The sequence below is a fragment of the Plectropomus leopardus genome, chromosome 1, assembly GCF_008729295.1.
Source record: "Plectropomus leopardus isolate mb chromosome 1, YSFRI_Pleo_2.0, whole genome shotgun sequence".
NCBI classification, from domain to species: domain Eukaryota; kingdom Metazoa; phylum Chordata; class Actinopteri; order Perciformes; family Serranidae; genus Plectropomus; species Plectropomus leopardus.
The window spans coordinates 19677053-19697215 of NC_056463.1; the positions used below are offsets into that span (position 1 = coordinate 19677053).

General features: G+C 41.6%; 1 protein-coding gene across 4 annotated transcripts in view; it reads right to left on the minus strand.

The window, feature by feature from the left end:
* zfhx3b (zinc finger homeobox 3b) overlaps positions 1-20163 on the minus strand; it is a 161290-nt gene that overhangs the window by 5399 nt on the left and 135728 nt on the right. For all 4 annotated transcript variants that reach the window (XM_042489953.1, XM_042490018.1, XM_042490101.1 and 1 more), the window contains 4 exons: positions 11601-11737; positions 10857-11057; positions 6872-6995; positions 750-6344 (listed from right to left, as the gene is read on the minus strand). In XM_042489953.1, the coding sequence (XP_042345887.1) occupies positions 750-6344; positions 6872-6995; positions 10857-11057; positions 11601-11737 (6057 nt within the window). The remainder of the gene's footprint in view (positions 1-749; positions 6345-6871; positions 6996-10856; positions 11058-11600; positions 11738-20163) is intronic.

Sequence of the window (20163 nt, forward strand, 5' to 3'; positions counted from 1 at the left end):
TTTTTATTATTTTTTTTTTTTATAATCAGTGTGCTGTGCAGTGTACTTCTGAGGATGTTTTGGTCCTCAGATTTTGCTGCGGAGTGAACGCTCTTGACTTTCACGATACTCTTTGATACACAGAGCTGCATGTTGCAGCTGCACAGAGGAAACAACACTGCACTGTAAGGCTCTCTGATAACATTATCTTCTCTTTTCTGCTTAGAAGTGGTTAATTTACAGCTCACAGCAACTTAAAAAAACAGTGTCTCTGGCTTTTGTTTAATATTTAGTTGTTCTGCTGAACCCGTTCAAAGTTAAAAACTTTATATGAAACATAAAATTGTCATTGAATACTCGTATTGAACTGTAGAATCTGATTTGACCTACATAATTCTTAGTTCAGTACAGCCCTATTATACATAAAGGAGTAAATAAATATGTAATTAAAATAAGCTCGAAATCTTCACAAAGCCAGATTCAGTCAGAGTGAGAAATTTGTTCACTATGTTGTGGCATTTGTGGGTTAAGTGTTGGCATTTAAAGAGATTCTATACTTGTTGAGATGTCAACCAAGGCAAAAGACCTTTACATATAACACCCATTCTACAGTGTGTGGACCAGTGTAAATGAGCACATGTGAAAGTCTGATTAAAGGGGGAAAGTGCTCAATGAAGAGTAGAAATATTGCGTTCTTAAGTAACCCATCTGTAACTCTGAAACTCAAATTTTAGCTGTTATAAGTGAAATGAATGTAAATGATGGCATACCTGAATTAGATGAGTTAAAGCTGGAAAGAGAGGGGCTGCCAACCCCTGGCAAAAGGACAGGTGGGATGCCCTGCAGATTTGGATAAGCTGACTGGAGATTCAGAGCCTGCATTGCAGGGTTATCAAACATCCCCTGCTGCTGCATGGCCTGCTGCTGCGCCAGTCCTAAAACTTCATTGGCCTTCTTAATGCGGTCCATCTCTTGCTGGGCCATAAGTTGGCGGACAGTGGCGGGGTCAAAGTATTCTTTTTCCTTATCGATCTGGCTGCCAATGGTATCCTTCACCTTAGAGATGTGTTGCTGGGAGAAAATGTGATCACGAACAGAGAGGCGAGCACTGTACTTGACACCACACAAAGTGCATTCAGTCTTCGGCCCCTCGTAGGATGTCTGATTTATTCCGAAGTGCTTGGCCATGTTAAGCTTTGCCTTTTTCTCCTTGGCACGGGCATTTTGAAACCACACCTGAACCACTCTCTTTGGAAGTCCAATGTCATTGCCAAGTACCTCACATTCCAGCATGGTGGGAGTCCTGTAGTCGTTAAAACAGGATTTCAACACTTTGAGCTGGAGGTTTGTCATCTGGGTTCGGAAGCGCTTTTGGCCAGGGCGATCTCCGCTGTCGATGCTCCTGGTACCTGAAGCTCCAGGACTTGGTGAGCATGGGTCAGCCAGGCTGGACGTCTCACTGTGATCAATCATGTGTTCATTGTCATAGTCCTTAGCATAATAGCTTGTTGCAGGGCTCACTAACCCTGAGGACATCTGGTCATCAGCTTCAAGGATGGGGACTGTGCCCCCAGACTTAGACAGGTAATCACCGCTATTTTGGCTGTGCTTGGCATCAGCACTGTCATTATCAGCATTGGCCTCATCACCTGTGGTTGTGTCAGTGATAGCTGTATTCACAGAAGAGCAGTCATCATTATCCAGTTTACTGTGATCAAAGCTGAGGTTCACAGAGGACATGGTTGCGCTCTCGAAATCTTCCATCCCCTCAACTTTAATGGATGAAGGGCTCAGTAAAGCCCTGGGGGACAAATCCATGCCTTTGTTCATTGGTGACATAGAGGAGCTTTGTCCATCACTGTTTGCTGGGGCCATTTGGGAATAACTTGATGTCTCTAGAGGATCTATTTTTATTTGCATACCCTCCTGTTCAGGTAACATACCAGCAAGAGCTAAATTATATCCAGCACGTTTGGCTTCGTGCCAGTGGCGAGAGCGAATGTGTGCCTCCAGGGCAGTTTTTGCTTTAAAAAGAGCTCGACAAAAAGGGCACCTACGATGAGCTTGAGCTGGCCCCACTGCTCGAAACTGTCCTTTTCTCTCCCTAGCTCTGGTATTTTGGAACCAGACTTGCACCACTCTCTTTTTTAACCCCACCTCATGAGCAATGTGGTCGAGCATTTTGCGTGTTGGATTTGAATCTAATAAATACTTCTGGTAGAGGATCTCTAGCTGCTCGGGTGTGATGGTGGTTCTGAGCCGCTTGTCCCTCTGTGGCTCTTCTCCGCTGTTTGTGCTGTCATTCTCTCCTGGGCTAGTGCCAGCTTTCTCCTCTAACTTCCTCTTCAGGGAGTTCATGGTGGAGGTGGGGGTGGACGGAGAGGTGGCAGAGCTGCTGGGAATCTGTGGCATGGCCCCAGAGAGTAGCTGACTTGCCAGGAGAGGATTGCTGGGATCAAATAGCATGAAAGACATATCAATTGGACGGTCTAGGAATTGAGGGTGGATGAATTGATTTTGCACAGAGAGGAAGTGTAATTGCTGGTGTTCCTGCCAGTGCTCAAAGGAAGGGAAGCCAATCTTGCACTGCTCACACTGATACGGGATCATTTGTTGGGCCAGCTGTTGTGTGGCAGAGGACAGGTGTGCATTGAGGCCCATGTGAGAGCTTTGCGATGAGGCCTGGCTTGTCTGAGAGGCAGAGGGACCACACTGCTGTTGTTGCTGAGAGAAGGAAGGAGATGAATGTTTGATGGCCTTGGACATAGTTTGAATCTTTTCCTCTCTCTGGGGTCTATGGTGTTGCACCTCAGACTGGGATTGATGTACAACTTCTTGCTTAATAGAGGTTTGGTTTTCTCGTGGATCAGCGGAAATTCCTGGTAACTGCTTGGGCTTCTCATCATCGTAGAGGTTTGAGCTGGATGCTGGTGATGCCTCCTCTTTCTCAGAGGATGGGAGGTGTGAGAATGCAGAAGTGGAGGGTGGAAGCGGGCAGAGACTTGAAGAGGAGGGCATTGGGGTGTGACAGGAAGACCCAGAGGGAGTAAAACATTCATTGGAATAATCCAGCGAATCCTCATTTTGGCTGTCATATTGTCCATCCTCATCTTCATCTTTGTAACACAGCTTCTTTTGGTGTTTTATTAGATCAAATATACGCTGGAAAACCAGACTGCATTTCTTGCACTGGTAGTTCAGATTCGAGGTGCGGATATAGCGGTCATTTGACAGTTCTCGCCTTTCACCTTCTTTTGCCCCATCACCCTGGTTTTCATAATTCTTCCTTGCCTTTTGACGAGCATTTTGAAACCACACAACAATGACACGAGTGGGGAGGCTCAGAAGGTTGGAGAGCTGTTCGAATTCATCATCTTTAGGATAAGCATTGGCGTCAAAGAAGTCTTGTAGTACTCGTAGCTGGTAGTCTGTAAATCTCGTCCTGGATGATCTCTTGCTTCCATATAGTTCTTGTTTCATGGGTTCAGGTGAGGGAGGTTTAGAGTCAATTTTTGTGTCTTCTAAAGTTGTTGTTGGTGGATTATTAAAATTGTATGGCGAGTCCTTGTTGCGCTGTCGCTCTTTAAAAAGAGTGTTTCTGAACCAGTGCTTTATGACTTTTTGTGGCAACCCTGACTTGTCTGCCATCTCTTTAATTTGCTCCTCATTTGGCGAATTGTTGATATCAAAGTACTGTCGCAGGACCCTAAGCTGGTCATCTGTGATGCGTGTCCGTGGCCTCTTGTTTTGCTGCTGCTGTAGCATGGCTGGTGTTAGCTGCTGTTGATAGAGCTGGGCCAAGTCTGAGGCCAGGCTTGGTTCGACAGATGGCAGCTGAGGAGTCAACTGAGTGGGCAAGGACTGCAGAGACATGGGCTGCATCATGAGCGGTGAGAAAAGGGGCAAATCCATTGGCATGGGAATTTGAGCCATTTGAACTTGTGGCTGTGGGGTAGGTACAGTTGGAGGTGTGAGTGAGGCAGCAGAGACAGGAATATTTGGTGTGGGAGCTCTTTGGGGTGGAGGAGGTGGTGGTGGAGGTGGAGGAGGAGGCTGTGGAGGAGCAGGAGCAGCCTCTGGTGTAGGGGGTCTCAGTGGATAGAGTTTATCATATTGTTCTCTGTATTCCTTGGCAAATCTCTCGAGGGATCTAAATGGAAAGAAAGCCTGGTGGATATGCTCCTGGTGACTCTTTAGAATCAGTATGTTTGAAAACAGCTTGCCACAGGCTTCACATTCCAGTTTCTCTAATCCCTCAATGGGGTCCACCACTCTTGTTATCCCACCTGGACCGCTTGATCCTGTAGGTCCAGCTGTCTTTTTCTGAGCTTTCTGTTTATTTTCATTGTACTGAATTACTAACTCAAACCCAAAATTTTCCAACAGGGCTTTAGTTGCATTTCCTCGAGCATCTGAAGCAATCCTTGGCGGAGGCAAGCCAGTATCATGGTTTATGTTTATTGAAATATGCTGAATGTCCTTCTTTTCTCTTGGCTTGCCATCTGTAGAATCTTTGTTAGGGTATTCCTCATTTTTTTCACTTGTGCCCTTCTCTCTTTGTAGTTCTCTGTCTTTGTCGTTCTGAGATGAGGGAGGTCTCTGCTTTTTTTCAACCTGCTGAAGAAGAGATGCACTCTGTTGCAGCATTGCCATCTGCCCCTGAGCCTGTGAGTGAGCCTGCTGTTGTTGTTGCTGTTGTTGTTGCTGCTGCTGCTGCTGTTGCTGCTGATGTTGCTGCTGAAGGTGGTGGTGCATCAATTGCTGCTGCAAGCAACTCTGCTGGGCCTGCTGCGCTGAGTTTTTTAGATCTTCTAGCAGTGAGGAGGTGGAGGAACCTGCAAGGCCAAGTGCTGAGTTACTGATGTTGATCTCTGGATTCAGCTGAAATTCTGCTCCAGGGATGTAGAAAGGGAAAAGTAACTGCTGCTGTTGCAGGGGGAGAAGTGCATCAGTTGTCATTGGGAAGTGCTGCAGAAGTGCTGGGTTAAATAGCTGTGATTGTAAAAGAGCAGCCTGCTGTTGGATCTCTTGCTGGAGCTGGGCTTGAGCTTGGGCTTGGGCTTGAGCTAATTGCTGTTGTTGCTGAAGCTGTTGCTGTTGCTGTTGCTGTTGCTGTTGTTGTTGTTGTTGTTGTTGTTGCTGCTGCTGCTGCCCCCTTGCAGACAGCATGTCAGAAAATTTAGCCTTTTTGACATCATGGTTCTCAGATGGTGAGGAATGGCAGCTGACTGAAGAATTCCCCAGGCTTTCGATACTATGAGTCTGGCTCATATGGTTTCCTCCGAGAATATTCTGAGCTGTTTGTGAACCAGAACTGTGGTTTGTGGAGCTAGAAGTTGAGTTGCTGGCTGGGCTTGGACTAGATGTTGAAGTGTTGATGCTTGACCCCCCGCCACTCAAACCAGTTGCAGTTGCAGAGCTAGGGATCCCTCCTGCTGCTTCAAGTTTGGCTGCCCTGGCTTTGGTCTGGTGTAGAACAGAGCGCATGTGGATTTCAAGAGTCGAACTCTGGCTATATGCCACATTACAAGTGCTGCACTTGAATGGCTTGTTGTCAGGGCTGCTGGTAGGCTCAGGTTGGCCAGTTGTGGACTCCTGAAGAGCCCTCTTCACCTTGTGTAGGTGAGAGACAGAGTTATAGTGAACCAGAAGTATGTTCTTCTGTGTGAAAGACTCTTTGCATACAGTGCACTTAAAAGGACGAGATGGATCCAAGAACTTCTCCATGGTAAAGTTGGGGCCTTTTCTGAATGGCAAAGCACGTTTAGGTTCAGATCCAGAATCTTCCTGCAGAGAGCCAGAGTCACTGCCTGTTGGACTTTGTTTTTCCTCTGGGTCACTTTCATCTCCCTCCTTGTCGTCTTCACCCAGACTTCCATGCTCCTCACCAAGGGATGGGTCACCCATTACCATCATGTCACCATTCATCAATAAGCCCCCATAAAGCTGCTGAATATCAGCTTCACTCAGTTCCAGGTGGCTGGTTTCTAAATGTTTCTTCAAGGCCTGTAGTGTTCTGAAGCTTCGCTGGCAGAGGCAGCACATGGTAGCCGCCCTGATGACATGGTACTGTGAATGGAGCTGTAGTTTCTCCACAGTCTTGAAGGCCAGGCTGCACTGGTTACATCGGTACTTGTAGACATGGCGATCAGAAACAGGCAACTGGGGCCTTTTGTTGTGAACTTCATTGAAATGCATCTGGAGGGAGTTGGAGGACTTGAACACTTGATTACAGCCTTTCTTCCAGCACAGGAATCCTGTTGCATCATCCCTCTCCGACTGCTGATCCTCCAGAGGTGACTTGCGAGCTTCAGCTACTTCTGTAGGGAGTGACACCCCCTTCTCTGGATCAGCTTCTGATACATCTGTAAATAAATAAAAAGATAAGAGCAATTCATTAGAAACTCACATTTTCAAAGTTTATTTTTTTCACAGTAATGCTAATGAAGGACATTAAACCACTCATTGTGTTAGCACTCTTGGAAAGGCGGAAAACATTAAAAGGCAATGACTAATTGTAAATACCAACCATCAATCACAATGTCTTGTTGTGAATGAAGGCTTTAGTATGAAAAAGTGTATTGTTTTTCATTACATTGTCTGTCAAAATGTTAATTAAACTATTAGCAACACAAATATAAATACATTATGAGTAAAGATTCTTTATTTGCAGCAAAAAAACAACTACTGACTTAATATTGCACGTATGTGTGCACACAGTTATTAAGTGACAGCATTTAGGTCAGTGTGATAGTATGATCATTACAGAACACATAGGTTAAACTGCTGTAATTGATGTATGTTTTTAGAAATACACTTATAGCAGGAATTTGCATTTCGAGGAAAAAAGTGACCTGTTCAGAAGAACTTTCTAACAGAGTCTGATACTAACCAGCTTGCTTCTTTGTATCTTCAGAATTCGAGTTGGTTGTAGCATGAGGGGTGCTCTGTGACTCTCTGTCTGGACTTGGTACAGGTATGAACATGCTGGCTGGCAGTACTTCAGATGCTGTTACCTGGAATAACAAAGCACAAAGGAATTCTAGTGTGAATAATCTTGCTGAGTGATGATGTAATTTGATATTTTGTTGGAATGATTTAAGGGAAACTGACACAAACAAAAAAGGATACACAAAACAGTTACTAAGAAGAGGTTAGGGAATGTACTTTATTTTGTCAGTTTCTGGCTATGGCTGATGGTGTGCTTTTGGAGAACTCTAAAGAAAACATGCCTTTATAGCCCACTTGAGGGTTTGGAGTTCCAAGGGTACTACCAATAAATACAACCATTCAAAGGTGAATTTCCCCTCCAAAACCAAAATAAAAATAAAAAATCCCTCCCCAGTGCATAAAAAAATTACCTAAAGTGCCTTCCCCATTTTGCACCACCCCCTCTGTTCTCATAAATAACGGATAGTCCCTTAGACAGATCAATAATGTATGCTGTTATGTATACTGTGTTTTTAGATTGCACTGGAGATCATTGATACTAAACATAGAAATCAAGGGAGTCAGTGCTGAGATCCTCACACATTTGTATGTTACTATTAACATGTGAATCACTTGACAAGCACATACAGTTTGTACACATACATACACACAATTATTAACACATATTTGATAAACATAATGTATACTTTCACAGAATATAGAGTTTAACAGCCTGTGCTTTGGCATATGTAAATTCTGCTGCCATCAACAGACATCATGCCACACAGTATCTCAGCCAGCTAATAGCTTTATGAGGGGAACAGTGGAAAAAAAACTTTTGAAAAATCAAAACTATTGTAATAGAGGAGAAAAAGAGGGTAAACTAAGTCCACAATTCTCAGTAGTACAGTTGTAAGTGTCAATTAAATTAAAAAAATGAGTTAAGAAAAAATGCTAAATTAGACTGTGCTCCTAAATAAAACTGTAAACTCAAAAGAAAACAAAGCCATTACTGATAAGATGGCTTGCATTTTCTGTTCTTCTTTCTTCTTTTACTTTTCTAATTGAAGTATTTCAAGGACAAATAACCACTGACTGAAAAAGAATAGAGAGGAACCCAGGTTCTCCCTGTTCTCGAAAGGTTGGAGTCAATCATGTGTGAATGACAGCAACCTCTGTTTATTCCTGCGGCTCTGCCCCAACTAAATTCCTGTTTGTCCCCCGATAACCATTTTTTCACCCCTAAAACCTGATAATTCATTAAAATCACTAATTAAAAGTTCCCTATTTAACAATAATCATCAGCTGAAACTGGGTGAGGTTGGAAGATGAGGTTCTCTTTTTTTTCACCTTCCTTCAATTAACTTCACAAACTGAGTAATCAGCTTCACTCTACATGCTGCATTTCAATTCACACCAATCCACCGTAACCCTTTGTTTTTACCACCTGTTTTGCAGGTTTTTGTTTCCTTTTTGTTTCCTGGTGGAATATGTTGAAAAGTATGTGCGTCAGATCTTTACGGTAGATGCTCTGGTTAATTTACCATATGTGCCATATGCTTTCTAATTACTCCTCTAATGGGCACAGTGAGATCACAGCTGAACGTACTGTGGCATATCATATAGCCTGCAGGCCAGATCCAAATGGAGCAGAAGCATCCTCAAGCAACAGGAGTTTCAAGGTTAAGTAGAACAGTTTACAATTTCCATCACAGAGTGCAGACTAGATTTGGTTAGTGTGGTCACAAATTTACCAGAAAACAACCAGCTGATTCCTTCGTTGTTTTTGTTACCTCTCTATCTCTTCAAAATAAAAAGCAGGACATTAATGCAACCACCAATGAAAGTCACAAAACAAAAAAAGCAATGATTTACATTACAAAGTGGACTGTTTCTAGACAACTGTTTCATTAGGTGATTAGTGGAAAGAGCAGAGTATCCCAAGGTCACTTTTAATTTGGACCGCCTAATTGGCAAACATAGTTCAAAATGGCTATCATCCAGCCAGACTCAGAATTAATGAAGCACAATTATTTTCATTACCCCTATCTTACACAGACAGAAAATGAGACATAGAGCGAGAGAGGGAAGACTGGGGGAGAGTGTGTATATATTACATATACACTGTACTGTACACTGTATATGAGACAGAGAGGCATGAGAGACAGGAGGTGGAGAGGAAAGGAGGAAGTAGGGAGTGCAAAAAGGATAGGTAGATGAAGGGATGAAGGGTTGAGAGTGAATGCATCATTATGCATGCTTGGCAAGAAATAAAAGTCACCTATTTCAGAATTAATTAGGCTCCTCTCCTTAGACATGTGAAAAGGATAAAGTACCTTTCCATCTGCATTCACCAGTTATAAAAAGGTGCTAGCTTTAATGTGTGTTATATTACCTCTGTTTTATCACGGTCCTCTTGTAGTGGCTCAGTACATTACTACCTCTATAAAAGAAATAAATATTGCCATCTACCATACTAATGTGCTTGCCATTTACTTTCTAGATGGGGGATGAAGATGGCTAGGCAGCAGACAGAGTAATGTTTTACTCGGTGATTGTCCGGCAGGCTATTTAGCTTCACAGGATAGAACAGAGCAAAGATTTGCTCAGTGATTTACAAGAAAACAGGGCAAATAAAATTTTATTTTCCCTTGATTAGCATTATAGGAAGCAAAGAAAGTATTCTCTCTAGGTAGGAAATGGTCCCCCAGTGCATTGCAGCAGATATAAATCTAACTTCAGGACTTGAGAGTCAAAGATCACATGACTCAAGCTACAAACAATACAAATTTTGCATCTGAGGAATGGACCTGAACACTGACACATTTTATTTTCTACACACATTTTTATATGAGACCTGATTTTGGCCTGATTTTCTGTGAGTAAAAGCATTTCCGTTGCTTGTACTTGAATTTCATGAAGTGGGGAAACGGTTCATTAAATCCTGACTAATCTGTGTCACAATTATTTAAACATATTCATCATGAAAAGCTTTGTTTTGACTAGCACACAGGTGATCACAGACATGGCTAAAATGTCAGCGTAGTCATAAATGAGCAGGGAGCTAAGAGACCGGCTCCTTTTGAAAACATTAAAAAAATACAAAAACAGATCATGAGTTCCCCTCCCCAAATGACTGTGATTAGAAGCAAGCTGGAGAAAGGCTCTCTGATGATAGGCACATTAAGACAATGAAAAAGACGGGGAAAATATGCATCTTAAAAAGGCCCAATCATTTCCAATGAGCCAATGGGATTGCCTGCAGCCATTTCACAATTAACAGCATTCTTTGTGTTTGATAAAAGGACTGAATGTTGGCAATTTAGAGGACGGAAGATGGGAATGACAATTGTTCTCACAGCTAGGCAGCCACTCCAGGGCGAGGGATTGATTAAGAGCGAGTGACTCATCTTCTTGGCATTGCTGGATCCTTACACAGGTCCTTGACCTGACCCACTGCAATCTGATGGGCCATAATGTGCATAAGTAGCAATATGTTGGGCCTATACAGCACAGCTTCAACTGGCTGCGGTTTCCGATAAATGACTGTGAAGATAATGACAGACACAATATGGAACAGAGTGGATGGAGAAATTGTAATCAAAACTTAGACTGCTGCTATGTATGCAATACAGCTTACCCAGATGGCCATACATTTATTCATCTATTGTGCTTTTCCTCCTCTGCATTCTCTGACTTATAGAAATTATGGAAAATGCGTTTCCTAAAGTACTTATGCATTCTATTTGCTGCGGCTATGTCTGCTTGCCATTCCAACTTAATACATGCCAATCTAACAAAACACAGGCCAACTTCAGGTTACCTCAAAATATGCAGGTTGGTAAAGAAAAGAATTCAAAAGCATCTCTGGCTGAGAAACATAAGAATGAAAATGGACCTTTCCAACCACCCAGGATCCAATCATACGCAAAATAAACACAACTCACTGTGGCAATAAGCTTATCCACACAGTCAGGAGCCACACTGTGGAGGTGTGTAAGGTGGAACTGCAGGTGGATCTTGTTGTTGAGCATGTCCTGGCATAACGGGCAGCGTAACATCGGCTGGACAGAGTGCTGCGTCATCACGTGCATTCTGAGACGATTCAGGTCCGTGTTGGTGAACTTGCAGTAGGGGCACTGGTACATCTGGGTGATAGAGAGACAGAGATAGAGAGAGGGGGGGTGTTAAAAACAGATCCACAGAGGGTTAATGGGGTGATATGGGTGCTGTGAGGATGGTGGGCCTGCTTGAGGAGAGGAGCTGTAGATCAGGCGGAAGATTGGGGGCCCCCTTCCCTCAAGCAGGCAGATCCCTCTGATCATAGACAACTGTGTAATACTGAGCACCACTGAGTCTTGGCACCTACTTCAAAGTGCTCTCATCTGTCAAATACTATATTGATTTTCCACCTTATACACAATTAGCAGTGCAACTGCAGCAGAAAGGCTAAAATAATTTTGAGTAGATTTGGAGAAAAAGAATCCTGCATAATATAAAAAGTGTCAGTGCGATAACTAACTACAAATTATTAGAAGTATATTTCTTCTTTTAATTGATGTGCAAGTCCCAAGTTTATAATGAGATAACCTTTAGCAAGAGTCCCATAATTCAAAGAGGTTTAAAAACAGAGTTTCATGAACATCTGAAGACATCGATGTTATCAAAATTGCATGGTTTGTAACTCTCACCTGCTCCGCAGAGCTCTTCTCAGCTGTCCTGGGACGCTTCGAGGAAAGTGGGCTCTCGGATGTCTCTGACCGTGAAGAGGGCCTTTTGGAGGGGATTGGGGAATCTGACTGGTGCCGATCCGAGTGGCCAGACACTGCTGCATATTCACACACAAAGATACACACAAAGAAAGAGAAGAGAGCAGACATGTCAAGACAAGGTGAGAACTTGGCAGCCTAGGAGCAGGTCAATCAATAACACTGTGGATAAAGGGCTTTGGAACGTCTTTCTTAAATGTGATATAACTGCATTTAATGGGAATTGGGCAGAGAAAGTGTTGTTATCAAACTCATGCCTCCCCATGAAAAATAGCACACACTTTTTTTTTACTTGCTTCCCATGCTGCCTACAGGGGAGCTGTCTCTGACAATGTTGCCTTGTCAGGATATCATACAACACCATAAAGCACTAATGAAAATATTAATATACCACAGGGTGCAACTTTAGGTTTCATCACATATTTTCAGTCCACATGAGTCTCTAAACTTGAGACAAGGTACACAAATGTCATGTGACCTCATCATACAGTAAGAGGGGTAAAGAGAACCACATGAGACTCAACTTTAAAAGTCTTATAATATACTCATTTTCATGTTCATACTTGTATTTTAGGTTTCTTCTAGAACATGTTTATATGTTTTAATGTAAAAAAAGCCATTATTTTTCTCATACTGTCTGCCTGACTATACCTATATTTAGCCTCTGTCTAAAACACTCTATTTTAGCGTCCGTCTCTGTGATACCCCTCCCGAAAAAGCCCAGTGTGCTCTGATTGGTCAGTGTTTCCAGGTCTTTCACCGCTGTGCTCTTGGTGTCTTTGCAACCAGGAAATGATTTTAACAGCACTGCAGCAGCTCTTTTAAACTTTATATACTGCACTTTTTACATTACAACTTCATGAATGTCCCGACGGCTCGTTTAAAGGCACAGTTTCTGTGTGCATTTCTCTGTGGATTGAGCATTTTGATACTTTCATAGTATTTAAATTGTAACTATACCTGCTTAAAAATTACACACACATATATATGTATATGTATATGTGTATATATATATACAGTATACACACACACACACACACACACACATATATCAGATATTCACAATATGGGACCTTAAAACATAAACTCTTATATTACTTGGCCTTTATGTTTCACATAGATGTGATATTAAAATCTCATCAAAGTATTTTCAAGGTGTAATCTTAAAGTAGTACCTCCAATGACAATGTTTTGTGTGATCCTGATATTATAATACAAGCATGTGTAAGAAGAAAACTAACAACACTTCTAATTCAGATTTTTGATTCTTTGACAAATATTCACAGTTCTGTCTCAATAAAATTTGCATTAATTTTCAAATTGATCGTGCCATTTTTAAGGGATAGAGAAAGAAATCTTTTTTCTTTATTTTTAATATATTTCTAGCAGAGACTACAGTTTGGAAAAATCAGTGGCTCTTTGTTTCTATAAGCAGGGGAATGCCAGTGAAATTCTGTTTCACTGTTATTTCTGTAACCAGCTAAGCCTTCTCCACTGTGTTGTAGTTCTGTGCAAGTGGACTGTGACAAAGAGAAAAAGAGGACAGCAAGATTAGAAAACCTCTTTTCCAGCCTCTGAGCAAATCTCGATATTTCCTCAAAAAAGCTGGGTCGCACAAGACAACAAGCTTTCATTTGACTTGAAGATTTTCAAGACCAAAAACACGACGCTGAGCTCAAAGATGGCATCAGACTGATGATTAGTCATACCCAAGCATATTCACAGGATACAGCCATGCCTCGGTGCTCACTCTGTGGAAATGTAACAAACGGGCTGCAGCCATTGTCGGTTGGCTGCCAATTTCTGAAACTATTCCATTATAGTCACCTGTACAGCTACCTCAAGTGTTTCACGAGCTCACAAACGGAAACATACGGCTAATTATTTTAATGCAAAGATATTAATAAAAATAGCAAGTCTTAGAGCAAAGCCTTACACAAGAGCCCCTGTTAACCAATTTAAAACTACTACTTTATAAATAGAAAGAGGAACTAGAGGTGGCAGACAGAGATACATCACAGTTGAACACTCAGGGTTGCAGAGGCGCTAAATCCTCATGGAGCCAGCATGGGGGAGCTGCAATAGCATCACACTTTGTCACCAGTGGAAAGAATTCACTGTGAAACTTAAGGAGGTGTCTTGCCAACCCCCTAACAAGCCCATAAAGAGTTAAATTTGGCCTGATTTGTACAGTCCTGGAAGGGCAAATTGAGAACAGAGGGCATCGGTAGGGGAGGGGGTGGTTTGGCGGGGGGTCAGGTTAAGCAGGGCTGACCACGCTCCTGCTCCAGACATTAAAATGTCAGCTCCAATCAGGACAGGGGCAGCTGAGCTGATTACCCAGTGGGGGACCTGGCTTTGGACAGAGCAGCCTGCGAGATCTCCCAGAGACACTGGGATCAGCCAGGGAGGCCCTATTAGGGTCCAGTCACAGTCAATCCTATTAAACACATCCGCCAATAAACAAAGGGAATGTTAAACAAAAGGAACCTCCCATTCCCTGACATTAACCTCTCAGTCATGGCACTGTCCTCACTCCTCCTCCTCAACTCCACTTCAGTCCACTCCTACTTCCCCTGAACTCATCTCTTGAGGAAAACAACGGTCATCTGTGGTCATCCTCACATCTCAACAGCCTGCTTGATCTTTCATATGCTCAAGGGTACTAGCTCCATTTACTAATGATAATATATTTTCTTTAACAAACTTATTTTTCTTTCAGATGGCTTATTGAGTTAGTTAGGAAACACTGATCTTTGCATCTTGTTATTTTGTCTCCCATTCAGCAGCTCAATAAGCAACTTTTGACTTTCACCAGAAGCCTCACAGATACAAGTCAGGAAAAGAAAACTAACTGCTCTCAAAGTCAAAAGAGCCAAACAGTAGCCTAAATCCAACAGAATCTGCCAGAACTATTAATATCAGATTTCATTTTTAGGCACCTGCTCTTAATTGTACAAAATGCTGCATTGCATTTGTGCATGGCCAGACAGAAACAAGCAAAGCAGGCGCTACAACCTCAAAATGCATAATTGTCATTCAATGGAAATGACTTAAAAGGGAACACCATCTAAATTAAGCACATGAATGTTATTTCCATAACCTCATAAGGTTTAATCAACATTTGTGAACATCAGTTACTCCCTCAAAGTCAGAGTCCAGAGTCTCAAGTGTCAAAACGCGTGATGTCATAGACTATAAAGTCTTAAGCTGCTATGAACTGTGTTTCTTTGCTAACGTCTTCGATAAACCAAATCTACTAGCACAGAGGCTAAGCAATGTCCTGCTGTGGATGGGGCTGCAGTAAAAAATATTTTAGCCACCTAAAAACATCAATATCAATTTAAGTTTACACTATATTTCAACATTTGCTCTGCTTTACCTTACATAACAGCTGATGAACACAGCGAAGAGCAGCAACTTTGCTGTTTGGTGAAGTAAAATGACAATTTTCTCACTGGAGTCTGGTGTTTTTGATATAACAGCCTCAAATTCCTGTCGGTCGGCTGACTTATGGCAAGGTAAGGCACTGAAAATATTGTAATTATAGCTTAAACTTAAACTGTTTTTCAAGGAGGGGGTTGAGGGTTAGGTGGCTTAAAATTAATCAGTTAAGGCAGAGTTGTGTATGTACGTGACACGGTGGTTTTCTATCTGGAAGTTATTGTAAATAAACACTGTTATTCGGCTTATTCTCAGAACATTCCCCTGTGGACTCTCTGTGTCATCTATGACATCTTTCCCAATTTATTGTCTGTGAAACAGCTCCAGGCTATATACCCCATGACATCACAGAGTTTTATTACTCTAGATTATGGATTTGGGAGAGAGTTGTTGCCTTTCACTGCTTTTTTTTGATTGTCTTAAACCATAGGAATACCATGCATGAATTTTGATAATTGGTGTAGTTTCCCTTTAACTTTTGTAACAGAGCGAGGTGCCATAAAAAGAAATTCTAAGCCTCAAAGAGCAGGTGACATAGGGCTTGTGCTGCAGCTGTTAAGTACATACATACAATACAGAAAGTAAGTGTGGATTAAGTAGACACAAGTATCCTCTCAGCCTGGTGATTAAGAGGATAAACATAATTGATTATAAGTATATTCCACTTCCACAATTACTCAATAAGCACCAGAGAGGTGAAACAAGTGGCTGTTTATGCTACAGCACTGGAGAGCTGCTGTAGAAGGGGCCCAAACCTGCTCTCTAGCTCAGGGTGTTTTATGTTGGTGTGTGTGTGAGAGAGAGGGACAGATGGAGGGCTGGGGAGGCTTACTTACACACAGTCTTTCTCGTCATGGCCAATTAGGACTCCATAAATCTGATCAATCGCCCTCTCTTAAGAACCCTACACCCCGACACCATCACCGGCACCATGACTAACATCCAACTACTGTATCCTGTTTTTCTGTGTCAAGGGTGATGAAAAAGTGGCTGAGACATTGAATAGCTGGGAATGAAATAGAGATTTTTTTTTTTTTTGTGGTCATACGACACAGCCTAACGTGGCAGATTGGACACTGGTGTCCGAGCGTAGATATGTACATGTTAGACACATGGCTCTACGGTATGAACCAGAGATCAGAACCAATGACCAAAACATTGAGTCCTGATGGCCTATTACAGGAGCAACGCACTGTCAAGAAAGAACAGAAAAGGACTCTGGTGAGATATGCCATGGATACCTTGACAATATAGCTGACAACAACTAGAAAAGTAAGCTATAGCTGTATAAGGGTGGCTAATGTTTACATTGACATGACAGTGCTTTGTATCCAACATAGAGACAAGATAAGAAAAGTAATATCCAGTTTTGACAAACAACACAGAGAAAAAGAAATTAATAATCGATATGAAAAAGAATAACAGAAATAATGAATAAAACAAAATATTCAAACAACAGTGGTTTATCAGTATTCAGGAAAGAAAAAAGGAGAGGAAAATTAAAGCTTATTATTTTCTTTTCTTGTCTTTTCTTTTCTTTTTTGTTGGGGGGGCATTTATATTATCAAATACTGGTACATTTGTTGATTCAGCCCTGGGTTCGTTATGGCATAAAAACAAAGGCAATGTTTAAAAAAAGGAAAGAAAAATGTCGAGCATATAAGATATGTGTCAATTAACTTCTGCTTGGTTGTAGACCATTTGATGAGAAACGGTTTTCTGATGTTATACTGTTGAGTGTAACTGCCATATAAATGTATATATATTGCTGTCACTCTGGAAGTTACTCTTGAAGATAGTCTCATCTCTGGGCCCTGTGTGACTGTTATGGACATTTTAAGAGCTTCCTTGGTGATAATGTTTGGCATAAAATAGAAGACTTTTGTATTTAAACCTTGCAGTTGGTTAGATTAATAACTTCTTGTCCCATTCATAAGTAGTCATCCACAGAGACCACCACAGGCTGCCCCTCCGTCAGTGACCTTAATGTCTGTCAGGGGTCTGTCTGTTCCCCTGACCTCTTCTGCCTGGTCATTAGACACAGATCCCCCATCCACACCAAACCTCTTCTGACAGATACACAGGGTGGGCTTTTGTTTGAAAGCACAAAAGGCTGGGCACAAGTGGAGAAAAAAAAACCTAAGAGTCAATTAGGTGATTATTAATTCATGCCCCTTTTCCGTAAACCAGAGGCTTTTGTGCTGTCGAGTCCCGTAAGTGAATTGGACTTTGGCACCTTGTCTCACCTCCCATAGCTGGACAGTATTATTCAGGCAGCAAAGGGGCTGTCAGCACACTGCAGCGGTCTCTGGAGCAATCACAGCCTCGTTGTGCTTTTAAAGGGGAAAAAAGATGCCTATTGGGCAGAGTGACTGACACAGCACAGACTGAATTAACCACAACAGGTCATCTGCCATTGAAATCTTCCAGGAGTGCAATCACAGCTGCCATTAATCTGCTTGTCCTTTGCAGAGGTTATCCATATTCTCAGTTACAGTAAATAATATGTAAAGAAGTGGAAGATGGGAAAAAGATTCCTGGAGTTTTGGAGGGGAATTCCCCTCCTACTGACTGACATGGGGTCCTCATCATCTCCGGAGCCTCTGCCCCCTCATTACCACAGTTCCTGTCTTGCCGTGGCAGTTTCAGGCCTCCGGTTGTAAAAAAGCGCAACCTATCATCCAGTCCGTCCACGCCAGCGAGACTGCATAACTTTACTGTAACTTTGCCCAGAACAGCCACAGTCTGCCAATCATTTCAAGCTCAGTACACAATTCCTCTGCATACTGAACCTCAGTGGTACACTTTCTGAAAAGTCTGTCCTCTGATCCCCAAAACCTTTCACCTTCACACTGCAGAGGGCTTCTGAGGGACCTCTGCTTCTTGCAATGTTGAAAATCCTAACCTCTATTCCCTCTGCAAGCTGGCCATTAATATGGAGATGATTCAACTCCCCCAGTGCTACAATTCATTCTTTTTTAATGCTATGCTAACAATACCTGAATATTGTCTTTTCCTTTTTCCATTTCTATCCAGGTTTTTAATCTATAGCCTGTGTCAGCGCCCAGAGCAATAAAGGCCAGTGTTCCATTTCATCTTATATTCCTCAGGTAATTATTCTGCATCCATTAAAAAGAAATACAAGAAAACTGAAACCTTGAACTAATATTGAAGCTACATATGAAATAATTTCCTTTTATTTACAAACTCCAAGAACAAAACACTAAACTGTGCAGTATGAGAGAGTTATGCATCCTAATGACATTATTGCAAGAAAGGCAAATCCGACATGAAGAAATTGAGAGGAGATATTAATTAGCAGGGGCGTTATTAATCTTCAGGCCACTGAACAACAGGATGACATAGCGTTCACCTTTATAGGACGCTCCGAGACACAGCACTGGTGCTTGCCCATTAGACACCCCGTGGTAAAACTCATAAACACTGAGCTTTCAGGGAGTTGGCTCACAAACAAGGACAATTTATGGCCTATTATCTTCAAAGACAAAAGGAATTACAATTTGAGGGATGACAAGCACTCAAAGGACGTGATATGAATATGTAAACATTTTCACTGCTCTGTCTCCTGATTTCTCAAACTACTTAGGGTTTAAAAGCAATAACAAATCACTTGCTGAATGTTTCCCAGTTTATAGTAACAATAACATAAAACCTGAATAATTTGATTGTAACTAACCATAAGCATCAACCACAGCTAATATTAAATCTACATATCTGCACTGTTATATGGATAACAATCCATAACAGTTTGTATGTCTGTTTCTGAATGAGCAGCACTGGAAGACTAACAGCACAATATAGAGCACAATAAAAAATGAGAAGACTGCAATGCCACGGTGCTAGGTCTAGGGGATGCTAATCATCATGTTCATTATACAGACTAAATGCAGCATCTAGTGTGCAGCATAACATCTGCTTCTCCTGCACACCTACATGTGCACATGTGCATGCTGAAGCACATTTATACAGACACATAGGTGGATGTGGAACCGAAAACACACAGAGTTATACAAGCACACACAGCTGCCATAGTCTCTATCTAAACAGTTTCATAGGAATAGTGTCAACATTTAACTGAATGCAATTTTGAGCTTTTTGTTTTTGGCTGGCCTGTGTGGAAACCCTCTGTGTGTGCTAACAAATAATCAGATCAATATTTTAAAACATCTGCAAGAAAATGTCTAGCTTTAACATACCATTATTTGTTACTATGTCATTACACTTTCTCTGTTATCATCTTTTACAAGTCTACAGTTCATTCTTCAAACTTAACAACAAAACACCTCTGCAGTGGATGTACTGTGTGAAATGTGTAAAGGTTTAATTATGTATAAATATAGCTTCCACCTATTCTGATTTAATTTATCATGCTCGACATGTAAGAGGTAAAAATTATGTTTTCTAGCATAATGAAGTAGGAAAATACCATAATATGCACTATTTGTACACAGGATGTGTAAAAACAATGTGCAGCAGCAAATCGAATGCTGCTTGTCACCTTTAATTGGTGCTCCACAAAACTATGTCAAAATACTCCTACACACTTTAACAATGCTAACATTTAAGCCTGAGCTAACACAGACAAAGTCCAGCATGGCTTTGGTAAATAGGAAGACGGAATAGTAATGGACATAGATTCTACGAGGGACACGTCCATCTTAAATATTTAGAACATGAACATTTGTCCCCCGAATTTAAACATGAAAGCAGCAAGGGGGGTTTATTCTTATGAAACTAAAGAAATTTCCATCTTCAACTGATACATAGAAGGCACAAATGAATGCATAAAAATACACCAAAATGCAGGATATCTTTCATATGTGCCCTGTGATTCACTGCAGACAAACATGTGCTGTGTGCATGTGTGAATAAAGAACTGTGAAAAGTCTGTGATGATGGTTCATGATTTAAGAAAATGCAATAATTAACATAAATATTAGAAACAAACTTCGCAATTTCTGAGAATATGCAGGATTTACAGCGTGATGAAGTTCTTTTTTGCTCAGGTTATTTGACCTGA